The sequence below is a fragment of the Macrobrachium nipponense genome, chromosome 48 (assembly GCF_015104395.2).
Source record: "Macrobrachium nipponense isolate FS-2020 chromosome 48, ASM1510439v2, whole genome shotgun sequence".
Classification (NCBI taxonomy): domain Eukaryota; kingdom Metazoa; phylum Arthropoda; class Malacostraca; order Decapoda; family Palaemonidae; genus Macrobrachium; species Macrobrachium nipponense.
The window spans coordinates 15,858,677-15,876,932 of NC_087223.1; the positions used below are offsets into that span (position 1 = coordinate 15,858,677).

General features: G+C 39.0%; 1 protein-coding gene across 1 annotated transcript; it reads left to right on the plus strand.

The window, feature by feature from the left end:
* The first annotated feature begins 16,028 nt into the window (after nucleotides 1-16,028).
* LOC135205148 (uncharacterized) lies at nucleotides 16,029-17,570 on the plus strand. The gene has a single exon (XM_064235513.1). It carries the CDS (start codon nucleotides 16,029-16,031, stop codon nucleotides 17,568-17,570), a length of 1,542 nt encoding a protein of 513 aa, XP_064091583.1.
* Nucleotides 17,571-18,256: the final 686 nt, after the last annotated feature.

Genomic DNA, 18,256 nt, shown 5'->3' on the forward strand with positions numbered 1-18,256 from the left:
AACACAGAACCCTTAAAAATCTATACGTTTATTCATATCCATAGGCATGATATTTATTTAATATATAAATTACCACATACATAATCAAATATAATTATCTAAAGGACTAAAATCAATCAAATTATCGAAATAATGGATCAAGTTTAATCTTTATAAATTCGTACTTGTTTTACGCTATTATTTTTTAAAGAAAACGAACGAAGCTAAATAGAATTATAGAAAACGAAATTTATTGGCTAACTAAACTGAAAGGTCGCTCCAAAAATTCTTGCACTTGTTATGAAATTTTCATTTCCAATTCTGCAGTTAATTTCGTAGATGAGGCTCTCATTGTTAGCAATATCATCATTATTATAGTAATAATCGTTATTATAATTATTATTATCATTTTGTGTGAATATTATTGACTACATAAGACATTTTAGCTGATTTAAAATAGTTGTGTTCTCAAAATGGCTTTGAGAAATTGCTATTTTTATCATGTCTTTATTTAACTAGACCCATTCTTACTCAGTTTAGGAATTGTTGGTCAGTATATGGTTAAATTTGCATTATAATAATGATATTGTAATCATTATACAGTCACTAACGTCTAATCATTATCGGAATTCTTTTGTAAAATGATAAAAGTTAAAATTCTTAATATATTTTATAATTTCAAAAGGATTTTTGTAATGATTAGCCATTAATGACTGTATAAAGACTTAGATATAATGTCATTATAATCATTATACTATCACCAATGTCTAGTCCTAGTCGAAATGCATGTATAGAATAATAAAAGTTAATTTCTATATAGTACACTTTAATATTTACACAAGAATTTGCTAAGAATTAGACATTAATGACGGTATAATAATTTGGGAATAATGACATTATAATCATTATACACTAATTAATTTTTAAGTATTATGAAAATGCTTGTTAAGGTAATATAAGTTATAAAGAATTTTAACTCTTGTATATTTTATTTTAACAGAAATTTTGATAACGATTATAAATTAATGACTGTATAATGATTATAATGACATTATTACAATGTAAACTTAACCAGACACTGACCAACAATTCCAGAGGGAAATAAATGAATAAACTTAAATGCTTACATGAAATAATATATTGTATAATTTACATATTGTAATATATTTTACAATTTTACACAATTTTCATAGTGATTATGAATTAATAACTATATAACGATTATAATGAAATTTTCCCAAGTAATTCAATCAGAAACTGACCCATAATTCCATAGATAAGCGGAAAATATGTTTTAATAATAATAATAATAATAATAATAATAATAATAATAATAATAATAATAATAATAATAATAATAATAATAATAATAATAATATTTGGTAGAAGACCCTCCTTTAAGCAAATACTGTTAAAAAGAATGGCAGAATTAAGCGAGTTGATTTTTATATATTGTTTTTCTATTTTCCTTACAATTCGCTTCTCAGGCTCAGCGATGTTTCTGAGTAACTGACCAATATTCATATTGGGAATTTTAAAAAAATTATAATGCTGAAGCTAATCTTTATTAGAACAGGATATCAGGTCCAGGTCAAGCAGGGGTCGTCGTCAGTGCTGGTATTATTCCGTAGGCGTAGTTCAGTTCGGGGCCGGGGTCGTCTTCGGTTTAAGGGCTGGTATTGGTGCTGGTATAGCTGGTATAGCTGGTATCATGTGACGTTTCGACCTTCTCGCAGGTCATCTTCGGACGAGTCGTTTGAAGAGACTGTAGCTAGAAAGTCTGTGGGGCGGTATTTATAGAGGCTCGGACCTAGAGTTGCATTCTCATTGGTCGGATGGTCTTCGACGAAGTCGTGGATCTCGCCTCGAAGATCTCGGGAATTCTCTTGTGCGAGCGCCACAGTAGTGTGTCTGGTGATGAACGACAGAAATAACCTTCCCACAATAACACCGTCTCTCTTGTGAAAAATTTTGGTAGCCGTTGTGGTCTTTAAAACTCTAATAGAAGCAAGACTCAAGAGGCAAAACGTTCTACTGTCGCAATACTACATTGCAAGTAGCATAGGGAAAACATAGGCTGGCGCCTTCCATAAGCCAGAACTCATTCTAATTGATAACCAAGCCCTTCAGGCAACAGTCACACATATAACCACACACCTCACAGATATCCCAAACCATCTCTACTTGAAATATAAAGACATGGCTCCTCACTCTCATCTCCCACCATCATGCTGACACCCATACCAAACCATCAGCCTCCGAGACACCAATGACAATGACTAGAAGACGGACCAGATCGAGCGGCAGCACCCCTGACGACAACTCTCCAAGAATTCACTCTCCCCAAGAATACTCTCTAGATGACAACCCCTCACAGGCAAATAAACAACCCCTCCAACGATTCCCCTCCCTGGACAGCTCTGATGAACATGAACACAACTCACACTCTGAATCAACACAAGGAATTGATGGATATTAGGTAGCCCATAACAGAAAGAAACTAAGGAAAATGAGAAACACACCAAACACCACATACACACACCTCCTGCAATATCACAAGACAACAAGCAAATAGATACACAATCCTTAAACTGAATTCCCTCCACTACACAAATTTAAAGTAATCCCCACTACCCGATCAGATGACATATGCAGCAATACAGGAACTTGAGAACAAACACCCCCCCATACAAATAATTGCCAAACCTAACAACAGAAGACAATTCATAATCACACCCAAAAACCAGGAATCAGCAGACATCCTCAAATACGACAAAAACTTCCAGTATCTAGACCCACACAGAAAACTGAAAAAGGCATAATATATGGATACCCGACAACCCTCCAGTGGACCCCATTAAGAAGCTACCAGGAGTGTTACATGCAGAAAGATGCTTAAACAAAGCAAAGGAACCTTCTAAGAAGGTCCTTGTCACTTTCCAAGTAAAAGGCCCCCTGTTGTAGGCATCCCGACACAGGGCAAATACTACACAGAAGTTTTCACGCCCGAACCCTTAAGATGTCTCAAATGCCAGAGATTTGGCCACCACCAACAAGAGTGCACAGCCAAACCTGTATGTGGCGTATGCAGTGGGAAACACCCAACAAGGGACTGCATCGATAGGCACAAAAGGAAAGAAGCAACTACAGCCAGATTCCCCAACTGCCACAAAGGACACCATGCATGGTACAAAGGCTGCATGGAAAGACTGAAAAGGATCTGGAAGATGAAAGGATCTCCCCTCCCCCCCACCCCTCCGAGCACAGAACAACCAAATCACACGCAATACACATCACAAACGCAACCACCTACTAGACAGCAAGAACCCCAAAGAGATCTCGCCAGACAATGGCAGCAATCAACTCAATAACACACACAAACCAGAACCACCACAATCACAAAAAACCCCAACACCACCAGTACACACACACAAAACAGGACCTCTACAATCACAAAATCCCCAACACCACCAGCCACCCATTCAGAAACAACAGCAATGACCCCCTACATCAGCCGAGACCCCAGACTCACAAATGGCACACAATACACACAGACGAACATGCCCATCCCAGAAAGCCAAGCCGACTTCCTTCCTACCTTACTCCACACCAAAACAGCCACTCCTCCCCACCCCACCCTATCATCACACCATGCCCTCTTCCTCCCACCCCGTTCATGAGAGTAGCACCTGTACTGGTAGTCGGGGCAGTGCCCCAGAGCCCCCATCAACAGTCACAATTACATCCTCACACGCGAATGAACTTAGGAGAGAAATAGCATCTGTAGTAACACAAGTTCTCCACCACTTACTCCCAGAGCAACACTTTACACCAGATCTCAGGAAAACACCAGTATCATTGATAAACTAAAATGGGGCAAAACAATCAAAACCCAAAACCCAACACCCTAAACGACGTAAACAGCACACACTTAACCCTAAGAATCCTTCAATGGAACATAAACAGTGCCAACTCAAAATACGCCACACTGCAATCACTGGTGCTCGTAGAAAAACATGACATTGTCCTCCTACAGGAGACTCTTGTTAGAGAAACCAACAAATTCTCATTTCAGGGATGCACAGTATACAAAACCCCACACACAAATGAAAACAGAGGTTTAATCACCCTGGTAAAAGCAACAATTCCATCAGAGAAAATAAGAAACAGACTGTGGGCAAGGCTAAGCATCCAGATAAGACTAGAAAATACCTCACTAGTCATTCACAACATATGTAAGTGTTACATAAGCAGAATATATGGAATGTTATTCCATATATAAAAAAACTAAAAAACTATGATTAATTAAAACCAGTTTGCTTGCAGGAATGTGATCAGGCCAGATACGATAAAGTAGGCTAAGATGATGTATACGATAAAGTAGACTAAGATGACGTGTTGTAATCAGTCAGTGTCTAGTTGCCGTCACCTGTGGTTATTCATTTGTTCTGTAAACTTTAGTTCAAGCTTGAGATAAACACCGTGACCTATAGCTAAAGCAGCCTACATGACTTGTAATCTGTGTGTATGTTCGTATGTTCGAGCTACTGTCTGCTTGTAGAACAGAAGTTATCAAGCCATCCTCATTAGTAGACCTGTACAAATTTCATCATGCAATCTCAGAAGAATAGATGTATTTTTGTACTCAGTGTTTTCTACTAAAAACCTCACATCAGAAAGAGATTAAATGAACTTAGAAATTATCATCATGAGTTAGAAACATGGAATTGGGGAGAGAAACCCAGAAGGAGAGGGTGTAGTGGACTTTGCTGTGTCATTCGACATGGCAATAGTAAACACATTCTTTAATAAGAAAAGGGAACACCTAATAACATATAGGAGTGGGGGAAGATTCTCCCAGATAGATATTCTTGTATAAAGGATAAATCTGGTGGAGGTCAAGAAACTGCAAAGTTATTCCAGGCGACCATGTAGCCCCCCAACACAGACTGCTATGTATGTATTTAAAGTTAAAAAGGGAAAGAAAAACCAAAGCTAAAGGGATAAGGAAAATTAAATGGTACAAATTAGAGAAGGAAGGGGATAAGAAGAGAGAGTTTAAGAGGAGGGTTTTGGAGGATATTGATATAGGGATTGAAGATGTTCAAGAATGGTGGGCACGAAATGCAGCAGTAATAAGAAGGTATGGAAAGGAGCTGCTAGGAGAGACATCTGGTATCATATGGGAAGAAAAGGAGAGTTGGTGTTGGGATGAAGACATTGAGAAAGTAGTAAAAGATAACAAGGAGGCAAAGAAAAGATGGGAAGAGTCACAGTCAGTAGAAGACAGAGATAGTTCAGAGAGAAAAACAAAGTGAAAAAGGTGGTAGCCCAAGCTAAAGCAAAGTCGTTTGATGATGTGTATAATGAGCTGGGGACAAAGGAAGGATTAAAGAAGATGATCAAGCTATCAAAGGCTAGAAATAAGAGCACCAAAGATATTACACATATCAAACAAATAAAGGATCAAGATGGTGTAGTACTTAGAAAGGAGGAAGACATTGTGAAGAGATGGAAAGAATATTTCGAACAGTTGTTAAATGAAGAAAATAATAGACTAATAAGAGAGGATGGGCAAGTGAACATTGGCATGGTAATGAGGTTTCTAGGCAAGAGGTACTAAATGCACTGAAGAAGATGAAGAATGGGAAGGCAACCGGACCAGATATGACTTCGGTGGAGGCATGGAAAGCATTAGGAGATGAAGGAGTGGATATACTGTACGATCTTATGATAAAGATCCTTGAACAGGAAAAGATACCAAATGAGTGGCATGGGAGTATATTGATCCCAATTTTTAAAGGGAAAGGCGATGTCCAAGAGTGTGGTAATTATAGGGGCATTAAATTGATGTCCCACACTTTGAAGATACTGGAAAGGATGATAGATGCTAGACTGAGAGAAGAAGTACAAATAGGTAAAGAGCAGATGGGATTTATGAAGGGAAGGGGAACAACAGATGGTATATTTTGTCTGAGGCAAATATTGGAGAAATTCGGGGAAAGACAAGGGACCTACATGTGGTATTCATTGACCTTGAAAAGGCTTATGACCGAGTCCCGAGACAAAGAGGTATGGAGGAGTCTGAGGGAGAAGATGGTGCCAGAGAAGTATGTGCGATTGATTATAAGAGATGTACCGGAATGTATTTACCAGAGTGAGGAGCAGTGTTGGGGAGACAGAAGGTTTTGAGGTGAGAGTAGGATTACACCAGGGGTCGGCTCTGAACCCATTTATCTTTAACATAGTGATGGATGTTATAATAGAGGAAGTAAGGGAGACAGTACCATGGAACATATTGTATGCGGATGATATTGTTCTGTGTGCAGAGAGCAGGGAAGATCTGGAAGTGAAATTGGAAAGATGGAGACAAGTACTGGAGGACAGAGGAATGAGAATAAGTAGATCTAAGACACAATATATGTGTACCACACTGTGGGGGGAAAGGGGGGATGAAAGAGAAAGTATTCAGCTTGGTGGAGAGCAAAATAAGGAGAGTTGATAAGTTTAAGTATTGGGATCTTAGTTAACGCTGGAGGAAGTATGGAAGAAGTAAAACATCGGGTACAGGCAGGCTGGAACAACTGGAGAGCGGCCTCTGGAGTTCTTTGTGACAAAAGAGTGTCGCTTAGGTTAAAGGGAAAATTTCAACAAGACAGTGGTAAGAACAGCAATGCTGTATGGTACGGAAACAGCAAGCATGAGAAAAACAGAGCAGAAGAAGATGGATGTGGCAGAAATGAAAATGCTTAGGTGGATGTCTGGGGTGACAAGAGAGGATAGGATCAGAAAATGACTACATAAGGGGGTCGACTAAGGTGGTGAAAGTATCAAAGAAAGTGCAGGAGGGGAGGCTGAGATGGTATGGACACCTGTTGAGGAGAGATGAGGACCACGCTGGGAGACATACTATGGGGGTGGAGGTGCAAGGAAGAAAGAAGAGAGGGAGACCAAGAAAGAGATGGAAGGACTGTGTGAGAGGAGACTTACAAGAGAAGGGAATTGATGAGGCAGAAGCACAGGATAGAAATAGATGGAAACGGCTCATCCGAAACGGCGACCCCATATAAAAATGGGAACAAGCTGGGAAGAAGAAGAGTAAGAAACATCTCCGTCGTCATAAACCGAAGAAGATATTGACTTTGTAAGTTATCATCAAACCCCAAGACACTCCAATGAGTATGGAAGTCATAACCAACCGACTTAGCGTAAAATTATCGCAAGTCTAACATAACCTCACAGGGCGCCTTATTATACAAAGGCAACAGCCCTAAAATTGGTGGCAGCTACAACAAGAACTCTTCAACGTCTTCCGAAGAATAACCAGAATAATGAATAATGTATCATATCAGAAGTCAACGACGACGAAAGCAAGAGATTCTTCAAGCAACTTAGTATCATCGTTTAGTGAGCAACTTCAGCAGTGCATATCTTCAAGAAACAAACCTGACGTGTCTGCTTCCTACGGCAACGCAAGCTTCGAGATGTCTCTCATTAGAATCATTCAAGAAAACATCATCGTTAATTGAGTGTTTCCAGCACTTCAAGAAACAAACCGGAAGCGTCTGCGGCATCGGATCTTCAAGGACTCGAATCATCCAACAAACGAACAACGCGCACGGGGGAAACTCAAGCCAAAACCAGGTCATCCGCTAAACAGAGAAGGAGGGCCAAGGCCATATCGTTATCGAAACGCCATGACTTCCCACAATATCAAGCTAAGTACAATCTTTTTTATTCATTGGAGTAACTTTGAGTGTTTCCTTTGCAGGTCGAATTTTCGTTATTCCTGTGGCTGAAGTTACGAGACATTCTTAATCTTACATTTTTTACAGAATGATCTACATCATTGGGATTTCGCTGCTGCGAGTTTTTATCTTTGAGTTACTGTTTCCAGAAGTTCCCCTGAAATATCATAATCATATACTGTGTTAATTTTATCATTTGGGTGATTATTAATTCGTGCGTAACAAATCATATTAAACATTGAATATGCGCTTACACAGTGGACGTCTGTATTTATACAGATGCATGGATAGGGTAGATTAGGACCGTAGTGATAAGAAAACACACAAAAACAAGTGGAACACCCGTAGAAATCTGGATAAATTAGAGGTAACATTATTTCGGGTGAGGACAATAAAGGCTCCTTTGCAAGGTCCCGATCGCAGTTTCAGCCTTGAGTTATGCTTAAAAAAATTGAATCTCTATGACTCAACTTAACTTTTAAAAAAATAAAAAATACGGCTGGATTGCAAGGAATAACATGTCTGTAAAAACTTTTTATCAGTTTGTCTAAATGCGCTGACCTGGATCCCTCACTATTTCAAATTCTAGCAAAGAATGAAAGTAAACCACAGCAAGTAAATATAATTAATAATAACGCAGTAGAGATAACTAGTTTTAATAGTGATTGCTCAATTCATGATAGTCCAAGTCATTCTTACGTTCGTTGCTTTATACGTAACGTAACAGCAACATAATGCTAAAAAACACACAATACATTGCCAATGGTAATAAAGAGAATAATCCTAATTATTATAAAAAGAAATAGGTAAACAGTAGCCCTAAAAATCAGAAACAAACAAATCGTGCTTAAGCAAACTTGGTTACTGTGCCATCTAGCATAACGGTCAGAGTCAGTTAAATACTGCCGAGTGTTCGAAGCAAAGCACATTCCACATAAGAAGCGACTTTAGTGGAGGGGGAGAGCGATGTTGGATCATTAATGCCAAATACTTTTTGAATTAAAAAGGAATTTTCCTATGAATCACACGACCGTATCAAGTAATCAGAGCAGGTTCTCGTAATTTTAATAACAATAAGTTATTATAAAGTAGTGGGTATTTACGCCCGACTGTACGTGCCGTAAAAAATCAGAATATAGCCATTACATGTTTTTATTCCTCTAGTCCACGTAATATCCTGTATTTATGGACTCACCGTTTGTTGTTCGAACTTCCCTATTGAGAAGTCCGAAGTATGGTTCAGTAATTGGCAATAACAAGTTCATTGTTGTAGCGTAACGCAGATTCAGTACAGGGTGGATAAGCGAACGCTTACAGATACTTTTATAGTTATAAAAAACCAATGATCTGTATCTAGTGCAATTGCAAGATATCCGTCTATGGGTGTACAAAACATTAGCTTACCTCCTGCTAAATACGGCGTGTTTATCAAAGGAAAATTCTATAAACCTTCTAACATATTAAAATCCGTGTTGGACAAAAAGAGACAGTTAATCAAATAATAACTTATATAGAGGAACCAATCACTTGTCTCATAAAATCATGATATTGTTCAAGCGACCCAACAGAATTCTCCCACACCCGTAGTCGCAGTTTGCACGCAAAATCTCGAGACGCATGCACCCTCGAATGTCTTAGTGCGTGTAAAAAGACTTTACTGGGATCTGAAATTTAAATCCTTCCCGACACTCTGAAATATAACGATTTCCGTGGACAAAGCCACCATACACTGTTGACTCACAGTGAACAAGTTAATCTAGTAATCCACAAAACCTATTTATATATATATATATATATATATATATATATATATATATATATATATATATATATATATATCGTGGATATGGAAGTTATAAATATCGCATTTTTTATTGCCGCTAAATTTATTCACGCCCGACCAGTTGTGGACGAATCCTCTTATACTCTATCTAAAGTAATATCCGTAAAGTCATTCAAGCAGAGGTGATTCAGCAGAATTTTTTTTTTTATCTTTTATCTGAATACCAAGATGTTTCTCCACTAGCGAGTGATCTCTGGGGGAAAAACGGATGTCATTGAATGCAAAATACTGTCTAAGGACAAACATAAAGCTATATACGTACTTTCGTATAGACTCCCAATGAAATTTCAAAATAGAGATAAATGACGAAGTTGAAAAAATTTTAGTAATAGCAGCCATTAGGAAATCAAATAGCCCATATAATTTTCCTTTAAACATCATGCCTAAAAAAGATCAGGACTTGGCGTATCTCAGTAGATTTCCTGTCGCTTAAACAAGGAAACGATTCCCGATCGTTTTCCAGTGCCATGTACCGACGATATCTTATCTTTGTTAGGTCAGAATAAATTTTCACCAGCTTGGACTTACTTAAAGGCTTTCACCAGATACCATTAGCTTTGTGAGTGTACCTCATACACTGCCTTCAGCACACTCAGGGGACATTATCAATTTTTACGTATGCCTTCGGTTTACGTTACGCCTTAATTACATTCACCAGAATGATTAATATAGTGTTTGGAGACTTTTAGGGGATACCCTACATGCCTATATGGTTGGTCTTGTAATCTTTTCTAATACCTTAGAAGTACATTCACATAAACTAGAGCTAGTGCTACAGAGACTAAGACAAATAATCTCAGAGTAAAATATCTAAATGTGAGTTTTAAAAACCGAACATGTTTATTTAGGTTTCATGTGTCTAGTCAAGGTCTTAAAGTAGTCCATGGTAAGGTGTTGGCTATTCATAACTTTCCGGTACCTATTAACGTAAAAGGGGGATACAGCACTTTTGCGCTGTAGTGGGTATTACTATCGTAAGTTTATATGTAATTCGTCAATCACAGCAGCTCCTTTAACAGATCTTACGAAGAAGGGTGTAAATTTATTATGGTCTGAAAAGCATCAACAGGCGTTCGATATCTTAAAATTGTAATTATGCAGCTCACCTATCTTAAAAATCCCTGATTTAAATAAGAAAATTTTTTTTTATTGCAACAGACGCCTCAGACCAAGGGGTAAGAGGGGTACTGCTTCAGCATATGATAAACAGTTCTTTCCTATATCTTTTTTATTCACATAAACTAAAGCCCTCTGAAAGTAAATATGCAGTAATAGGCAAGGAAGGGCTATGGAATCGTTAACTCACTAGTACATTTTAGTTCATAATCTACGGCTATCCTGTTTAAAGTCCTTACTGACTATAAGTCCCATTACCGAGTTTTTCAAAGGCTTTAATCAGAGTCGCAAAGGAACTCGGCGGCATATACTCATTCAGGTCTTTGGAGCCAAGTTAAGATATCTACCTGGGAAAGCAAATATCATAGCTGACGCATTATCCCACAATCCCGTGCCATCCTGCAAAGGACCATTAGTTGGACTAAAAGATATAGAAACATCCGTGCCTATTGTTAAAACCGTATCTAAACATGAAAATTCATTAACCCAAGAGATCGTGAACATTGAATACCTGGGTTGGAGCGCGTGAACTGTTACATACTGAACAAAGCAAGGGTCAGCAGCTAAGCAAAACAAAAAATAACACTTCGAACAGAAACCCTAAAGCAAAAGTATATTTAAAGTATGTGTAGCAGAATTATGTAATCAAATGTAATACTATATGTAGGTCCGTGACGAGGAAAACCCGAAGAACACAACAGGTGACTAACGACCAGGTAGTAGTAATAATCTCTTTCATACCAATCGTCCTAAACTGGGTGTATTTCAATTCATTACAATGTCATTCTCTATTATGTCACAGAAAGCCAAATCACTATTTTACTGGCCCACAATGTTTACAGATATAAAAAGCACATAACTAATTGTAACATGTGTCATGAAAACAAGGGACACACTAAGACACCTGTCAGTTTAGGGGCCTATCGTGCCAAATTAATCCTTAAAAGAATACACATAGAATTATTAACAGAGTTACGAGTCTGACAGAGGAAATAAACACCTCTTTGTGTTAATAGTTGCCTTGACACGTTATATAGAATTAATAGCACTAAAAAACAAACACCACAATTGAGTGCGCTAGGAATATTTATGATTGCTACATCAGTAAACATGGAATTCAACACATGATAATCTCTGACTCGGGTGGCATAAATCAATAATAATTTCCTTACCTCGTTGTGTGAATTCCTTTCCATTAGGAAACCAATACCATATTTTATCACCCAGAGTCAATAGGTTTGGTAGAACAGATAAATAAGAAAGTGTCATGTCCTATGAGTTACACTCGCGATATTGGATCTGAACTGGATTATAGCGGTCCTCGTGGTTTTAAATACCTTTATCATCCATATCTTGTATCTATAGAAATGATACCGCAAGTAGCCTTATACAGTACGCTGCTAGAACACTTTTCCACATATTCAAGCCAACCATAAATTTATCAAATATAAAAAAAAAGTATGGATACAAGTGGAGTCGATATAATATACTCCGTAAGAAGTTGGAAGGGTTACAAATTATAATAAAAAAGGAATCACGATAAAGTCAACAAGAAAAACGTAACCATATGCAGTAAGTGTTTATAAAATATCAAATATATATGCGTAAAAGATTTGAACTCTAACTTAATGTTTTAGTTTAATAGTCCATTCAGTATTCTAGGATATTAACGACAAATAAGCTAAAAGCTCAAACACATATCAAAACCTACTGGCATATTGTCTGTCCTGGTGGTTTATATTCGTAGTCAATGAAAAAAAAATGAGAATTTAAAGTCAGGAAGTCTAGAAGTGAAAATGTATATCTATGTGGATAATCCTATATGGATCTTACAAGGAAAATAATATATATAAAATTTGTATGGAAACCCTTTTTCATTAGTTTGAATAGGAATATCTAATTTAAACTATAAGTAATTACATATATTTTGCAATTCCTTGCAGATTCCAACATGAAACTAATATTATATTGTTCAATTTTGATACTGTTTTTTTCAGACATTCTTCTCGTGTGGGTGGAGTATTAAAACAAAAAATACGCCCAATTTATACATGCCTATCACTTGAAAGTACTAAAGTCGTATTTTTATTACAGCAAGTAATGTAACTCTTAAGCTGGCTGAGAGCAATCTCCAGCCAGGTGATGACGTCATCAGTCCTGAAGGTGCCTGGCGCGTTTGCCGAATCATCATTGTTCCTTTTAACCCCAATAATCTGCTTGCACAGGCTTCATCTGTAGTGTGTGTTGTCTAGTGCTTACAAAACAAGCCAACTGGAGAGGAATGCTTAGCGCAAACTTCTCATGGGCAAGGCAGGTCGTTTGGTACAAGTGTCTATCTGCGGTGCAATGCACATGTAGTTAAGGAACCGCAATAATTTTAAAATTAATGAACAAAATAAGCAAATAGAATTTCTATAACATCAAAATGAATTAATTTTTCTGAAACTCATAGAAAATTAGAGTCAATAAATCAGCTTATGACATTGGTAAACGGACATTTAGAAGTATCAAGTCATAGGTATGAAAAATTTACTTGCAACATTAGCCTATTACAATTCAAGTAAATCACATTCATGGGAAAATGTCACATTTTCTTGAAAAACCCAGTTATATAGAAATTAGTTACATAGTGGGTTCTTTCGTAGCATCTCCTGCCTAAAAATTAACCTCAGAGGATGAGCGCAAGAAAATTTAATATGAACCTTTTGTTAGGGCACAAAGGATCGGATTTTATACACAGCTTAATTTCAGTAAGCGTAGAGAAATACAGAATCATGATTAATATTCTCTTTGACTCTTATGTTGCCTGGCAATCTTACAAATAGCTCCGTTTCCCACTTCTTTGTCTAGTAATTACTACCAGTGATATCGAATTTTCTTTGGGATTCGTATTGATATCTGTTAATATGGATATTTTTTACGGTCGTCAGAGACCATGGATAGGTTCACTCATTGTTATAATGCCACGGATACAAAAAAGTTTGTACAGTTGACTCTTTTGAATTCCATAAAATATCATGCGAAATCATGGTGGGTTAGTCTGTTCTTAATGGCTTTCTCCCTCCTGTATTTAGATGTTGTCTGAATTTACTTTCCCCTTGTGACAAGTATAATTTCACTTACAGGCTGATTAACGGAACCTTATTACAGTACCCTGCAGTACGAGAGTTTCACATCGCATGCCCGGACAGATCGTCTACAACTTCAAAACCCGTTCGTCGCTGCAGACGACTGCAGTGAAGTAACAACCGCCTACAATGTGAAGGGTATAAGCACCATCATAAGGGAACAAGCTTATTTCGTGGACTTCTTGGACCGACACCCGTATCCCGTCGTTGATCTCGTTTTTAATGCGGAATGCTCTGGCGGCTGTCGGAATCGACTACAAAAGGGACATACTTCCGACAATTACGACCAAGAGGATATTCAACTCTACGTGTGCTGGCGCAGGACTCATGCTGGGGATGATTTTATTCATCGCGAAACGTATTCGTATGGCCTTCCTGCTTGAGAAAAACACCGTGACCTATAGCTCAAGCAGCCTACGTGACTTGTAATCTATGTCATCTGTGTGTATGTTCGTATGTTCGAGCTACTGTCTGCTTCCTTTATGATTTGTAAACAAGATTGTAGAACAGAAGTAATCAAGCCATCCTCATTAAAAGACCTGTACAAATTTCATCATGTAATCTCAGAAGAATAGATGTATTTTTGTACTCAGTGTTTTCTACTAGAATCCCTCACATCAGAAAGAGATTGAATGAACTTAGAAATTATCATCATGAGTTAGAAACATCTCCGTCGTCATAACCAAAGAAGATATTGACTTCGTAAGTTACCATCAAACCCCAAGACACTCCAATGAGTATAATGAGTATCGAAGTCATAACCAACCGACTTAGCGTAAAATTATCGCAAGTCTAACATACAAAGCAACAGCCCTAAAACATATACAAGGCCATGACAAAATCCTTGAAGGAGAGACCTTTTCAGTGCTGCCTCCAGAAAAAACACATTCTTTGCAGGAGACTTCATACATCTGCTTTTGGAAGAATTTCCTGAAGTAGCACTGCTAAATGACACAAACGAAGCTACTCACCTGAGCTTCGTATCCCAAAACCTGAAGGAAGAATGTGCATGGAAAGTGCACCCAATACCAACCAGCGATCACTTTGCAACTGAAACCAGCATAAAAATAACAAAAATTCCCCCTCCACCACCCCCACCAGCAGGATGGAGACCAGACCTGGCAAACTGGCCCACTTTTGAAAACCATATGACTGTGTGGGCAACATAGCACCTCCAAACTCCGGCCCAAAACATAAACACGCTCAGGAGGACTTTTGTGAGTAACCTGCATAACGCAGCGAACAACTCCATGCCTAAGAAAACTTTTACCACTAACCAAACCCCCCACAAGGACAGCTGGTACTATAACACAAGAATCAAGGAAATGAACACAAGAGTAAATAGAACAAGAAAACTCTTCAGACGCAATCCCACTGATGAGATGCATGCTCTTCTAAGAGACGTTATAAACCATGCAACACAAACTGCCAAAGAAGTGAAGCAATGGTGCTCACAGACTACCCGACTTACTCCCATTACAAAAATGTTCAAATGGCTCAACAAAAATATCAGGAAAATCCAAGATAAACACAACCACACCATCCTGACCCTCAAGCTGAAGCAAACAGACTTGCACAACATTTTGCCGACAGGACCAAATCGGCACACCTACCACAAACCACAAGAGAAAGGCAAGTGGGCCTAGACCCAGGAAGATGGAGAGTCATTAACACGGCCTGCAGTAACCCTGAAGACACAGACACTCCATTCACACTAAAGGAACTGGGCAAAGCCCTTCAAAAGGGAACAGACACAGCCCCTGGAGCAGACATGATCACATACAGCATGCTGAAGAACATGGGAACGGCAGCCAAAACAGTTCATCTCCATATAATCAACAGAACATACACAGAGCACAGTAGACCCACACAATGGAACCAGCAAAATACACAACCGATCCCCAAGCCCAAAGAACCCAACTCCTACAGACCCATCTCTCTCATCAGTTGCACAGAAAAGACTGCAGAGAGAATGGGGCTAAACAGACTGCAATGGAAAACAGGACCTCTACACCATCGCCTATATGCCTACAAAGAGGGGATAGGCACACAAGAATGCCTAGCAGATGTCATGTCCACAATTAATGAGAGAAAAGCAATAGTAGTTTTTCTGGACTTAGAAAAAGCTTATGAGCTAGCCAGTGCAGCTGCCATCCTCGAAGCCTTGGCTGACAAGGCAGTGAAAGGCACCTTTTAGCATGGGCCAAAGGATACATGCAAAACAGACAGGCCAGAGTCACCTTCCAAGGAGCAAGCTCAGACTTTCTCAGTCTGGAGAATGGAACACCTCAAGGAGGCATACTCAGCCCCTTCCTTTTCAATGTATTATTGGAAAAATTAGCTACAACCACCCTACCCAATGGGGTTGAAATATTCATTTATGCAGATGATGTCTGCCTAGTCAGCACAGACAGACACAGATCTCACCAGAACATGCAAAGTGCAATAATACAAATTGAAAATAAATGCACAGACCTAGGTCTAAAAATCAACACTGCAAAGACAAAAGCAATGGCCATCAAACACAGTCTAGACCCGAATGAAATACAGCTCATGGGTGAACCCATTGAATGGGTAGACAACTTTGTATACCTAGGAGTAAACATAAACAAGCAACTCTCCCCACGCAAAGAACTTGAAATACTCAAGCAGAAAGGCAAATGCAGACACAATGCCATGAGAAGGATCACCTCACAACAGGGAGCAGTATATCACGCCCTCAGAACCTTCTACATACAAACAATAAGGTCAACTGTTGAGTATGCCACACCTGTTCTCACCAGTCTCACAAGCACAGAGCAACAGGGCCTTGAAGTAATTCCAGACAATGCCCTGCAACTCATCACAAGTGCTCCAATGTGGACCAACTTATGCATTCTGAGATATGAAACAAAATTACAGTCTCTGACATACAGAATAGACCAGAGAAACACATCCATCCTGCTAAAAACCTTGAAAAATGAAAGGAACTGTACACTAAAAAGAGAGATCAAAAAGTGCATTGATCTCCACGAAGAACTAGACCTTTTAGAAACACTAAGAAGAGTAGGCATGCAAAAGCATGCTGCTGCCATCAGAGAAGACTCTCCTCTCACTGAGTATGTAGAACCAGCACCCTGGAAACCAGAACTCTTCAATATCAACTACACAGTCCTCCCGGCAAGCAAGGAAGCATGCACCATTCAACAGCTGAAACAAGCAGCACAAGATTCAATAAGGAAAACAACAGCCACAAATGAATACTTTACAGATGGATCAGTAGACCTCAGCATCCCTGCGGCGGCCGCAGGAGTCTACTCGACATCACTTAAAGGGAGCTGGAGGCTCTCAGACAATGCCTCCACTCTACAGACTGAGCTGATAGCAATCGCTAAAGCGCTAGAAGACTCGCAACACAAACTAGGAAACACAACTATCCACACCGACTCGAAAGGAGCAATACAAGCCATCACAAAAGGCAAGGCAAAAGAAAACATCAAACTCCTGACAAGTATATGGGCAATTGCCAACATCCACCAAACCAGAAACAGACAGATAACTCTCAACTGGATTCCAAGTCACATAGGAATCCAAGGAAATGAGGGAGCAGACTTCCTAGCAAAGAGCGGGTTACACATCAACAACATAGGTATTAAAAATCAGCCACTCACTGACTCAACTAAAAAAGCAAAGCCGCAGCGTACTGTCAAGTGTAAGAAGAAAGCAAAGTCAGGAGAGCGGTCTTTGGAGGCTCTAACACTGCAAAGTGGTACGTAGACACCACCAGTCTGCAACCTCATGACATTCCCAAAGATATGTCATGAGCACTAGCAGACATAATCCATTGTCTAAGGCTTGGATACCAATGAACTTGGCAAAAGATAGTAGGCGATCCCAAGCCATGTAAGTACTGCGAAAGAATTCCAGAAGAAGCTCTAGAACACTACCTCTTAGACTGTCCAGAAACGGAGCAAACTAAGAGATAGGTACATAGGAAATGAACGCACAACCACTCAAATCGCAAAGCACATTCTGGCAAACACCCAGAATTGGCAGGGTTTCCTATGCTCCTACCCACAACCAAGGTAGGAACAGAACACAACCCTGACTGACAGCACATGGTGCCAACAATCATGATCACTTCCCCATCCTACCCTAACTCACATAAGATGCAAGACAAAAATACAAACCCCTTTAACAGACATCCCCAGTCATCTCTTGCCTCCTTCATCACCCTCACCTCACAATCATCACTATCCCTCCACCACCCTCTCACCAGACAAACACACAACTAAAGAAAACCGGACCGGAAACAAAAAGGAATATGTCTCAGAATTTCACGAGCTATCTTACTAGCTAACTGTGCCTACAACTCAAACCTTCATTCTTCCAATCTGTGGCTCTCCTACTAGGCAACACTTACTACTATCGAGCTTTCCCTACGACTGAAGGGTACCTTAGGG

Excerpts from the sequence above, each read along its gene's own strand:
- LOC135205148 (XM_064235513.1), top strand. The coding sequence starts at position 16,029 with ATGCAAAACAGACAGGCCAGAGTCACCTTCCAAGGAGCAAGCTCAGAC.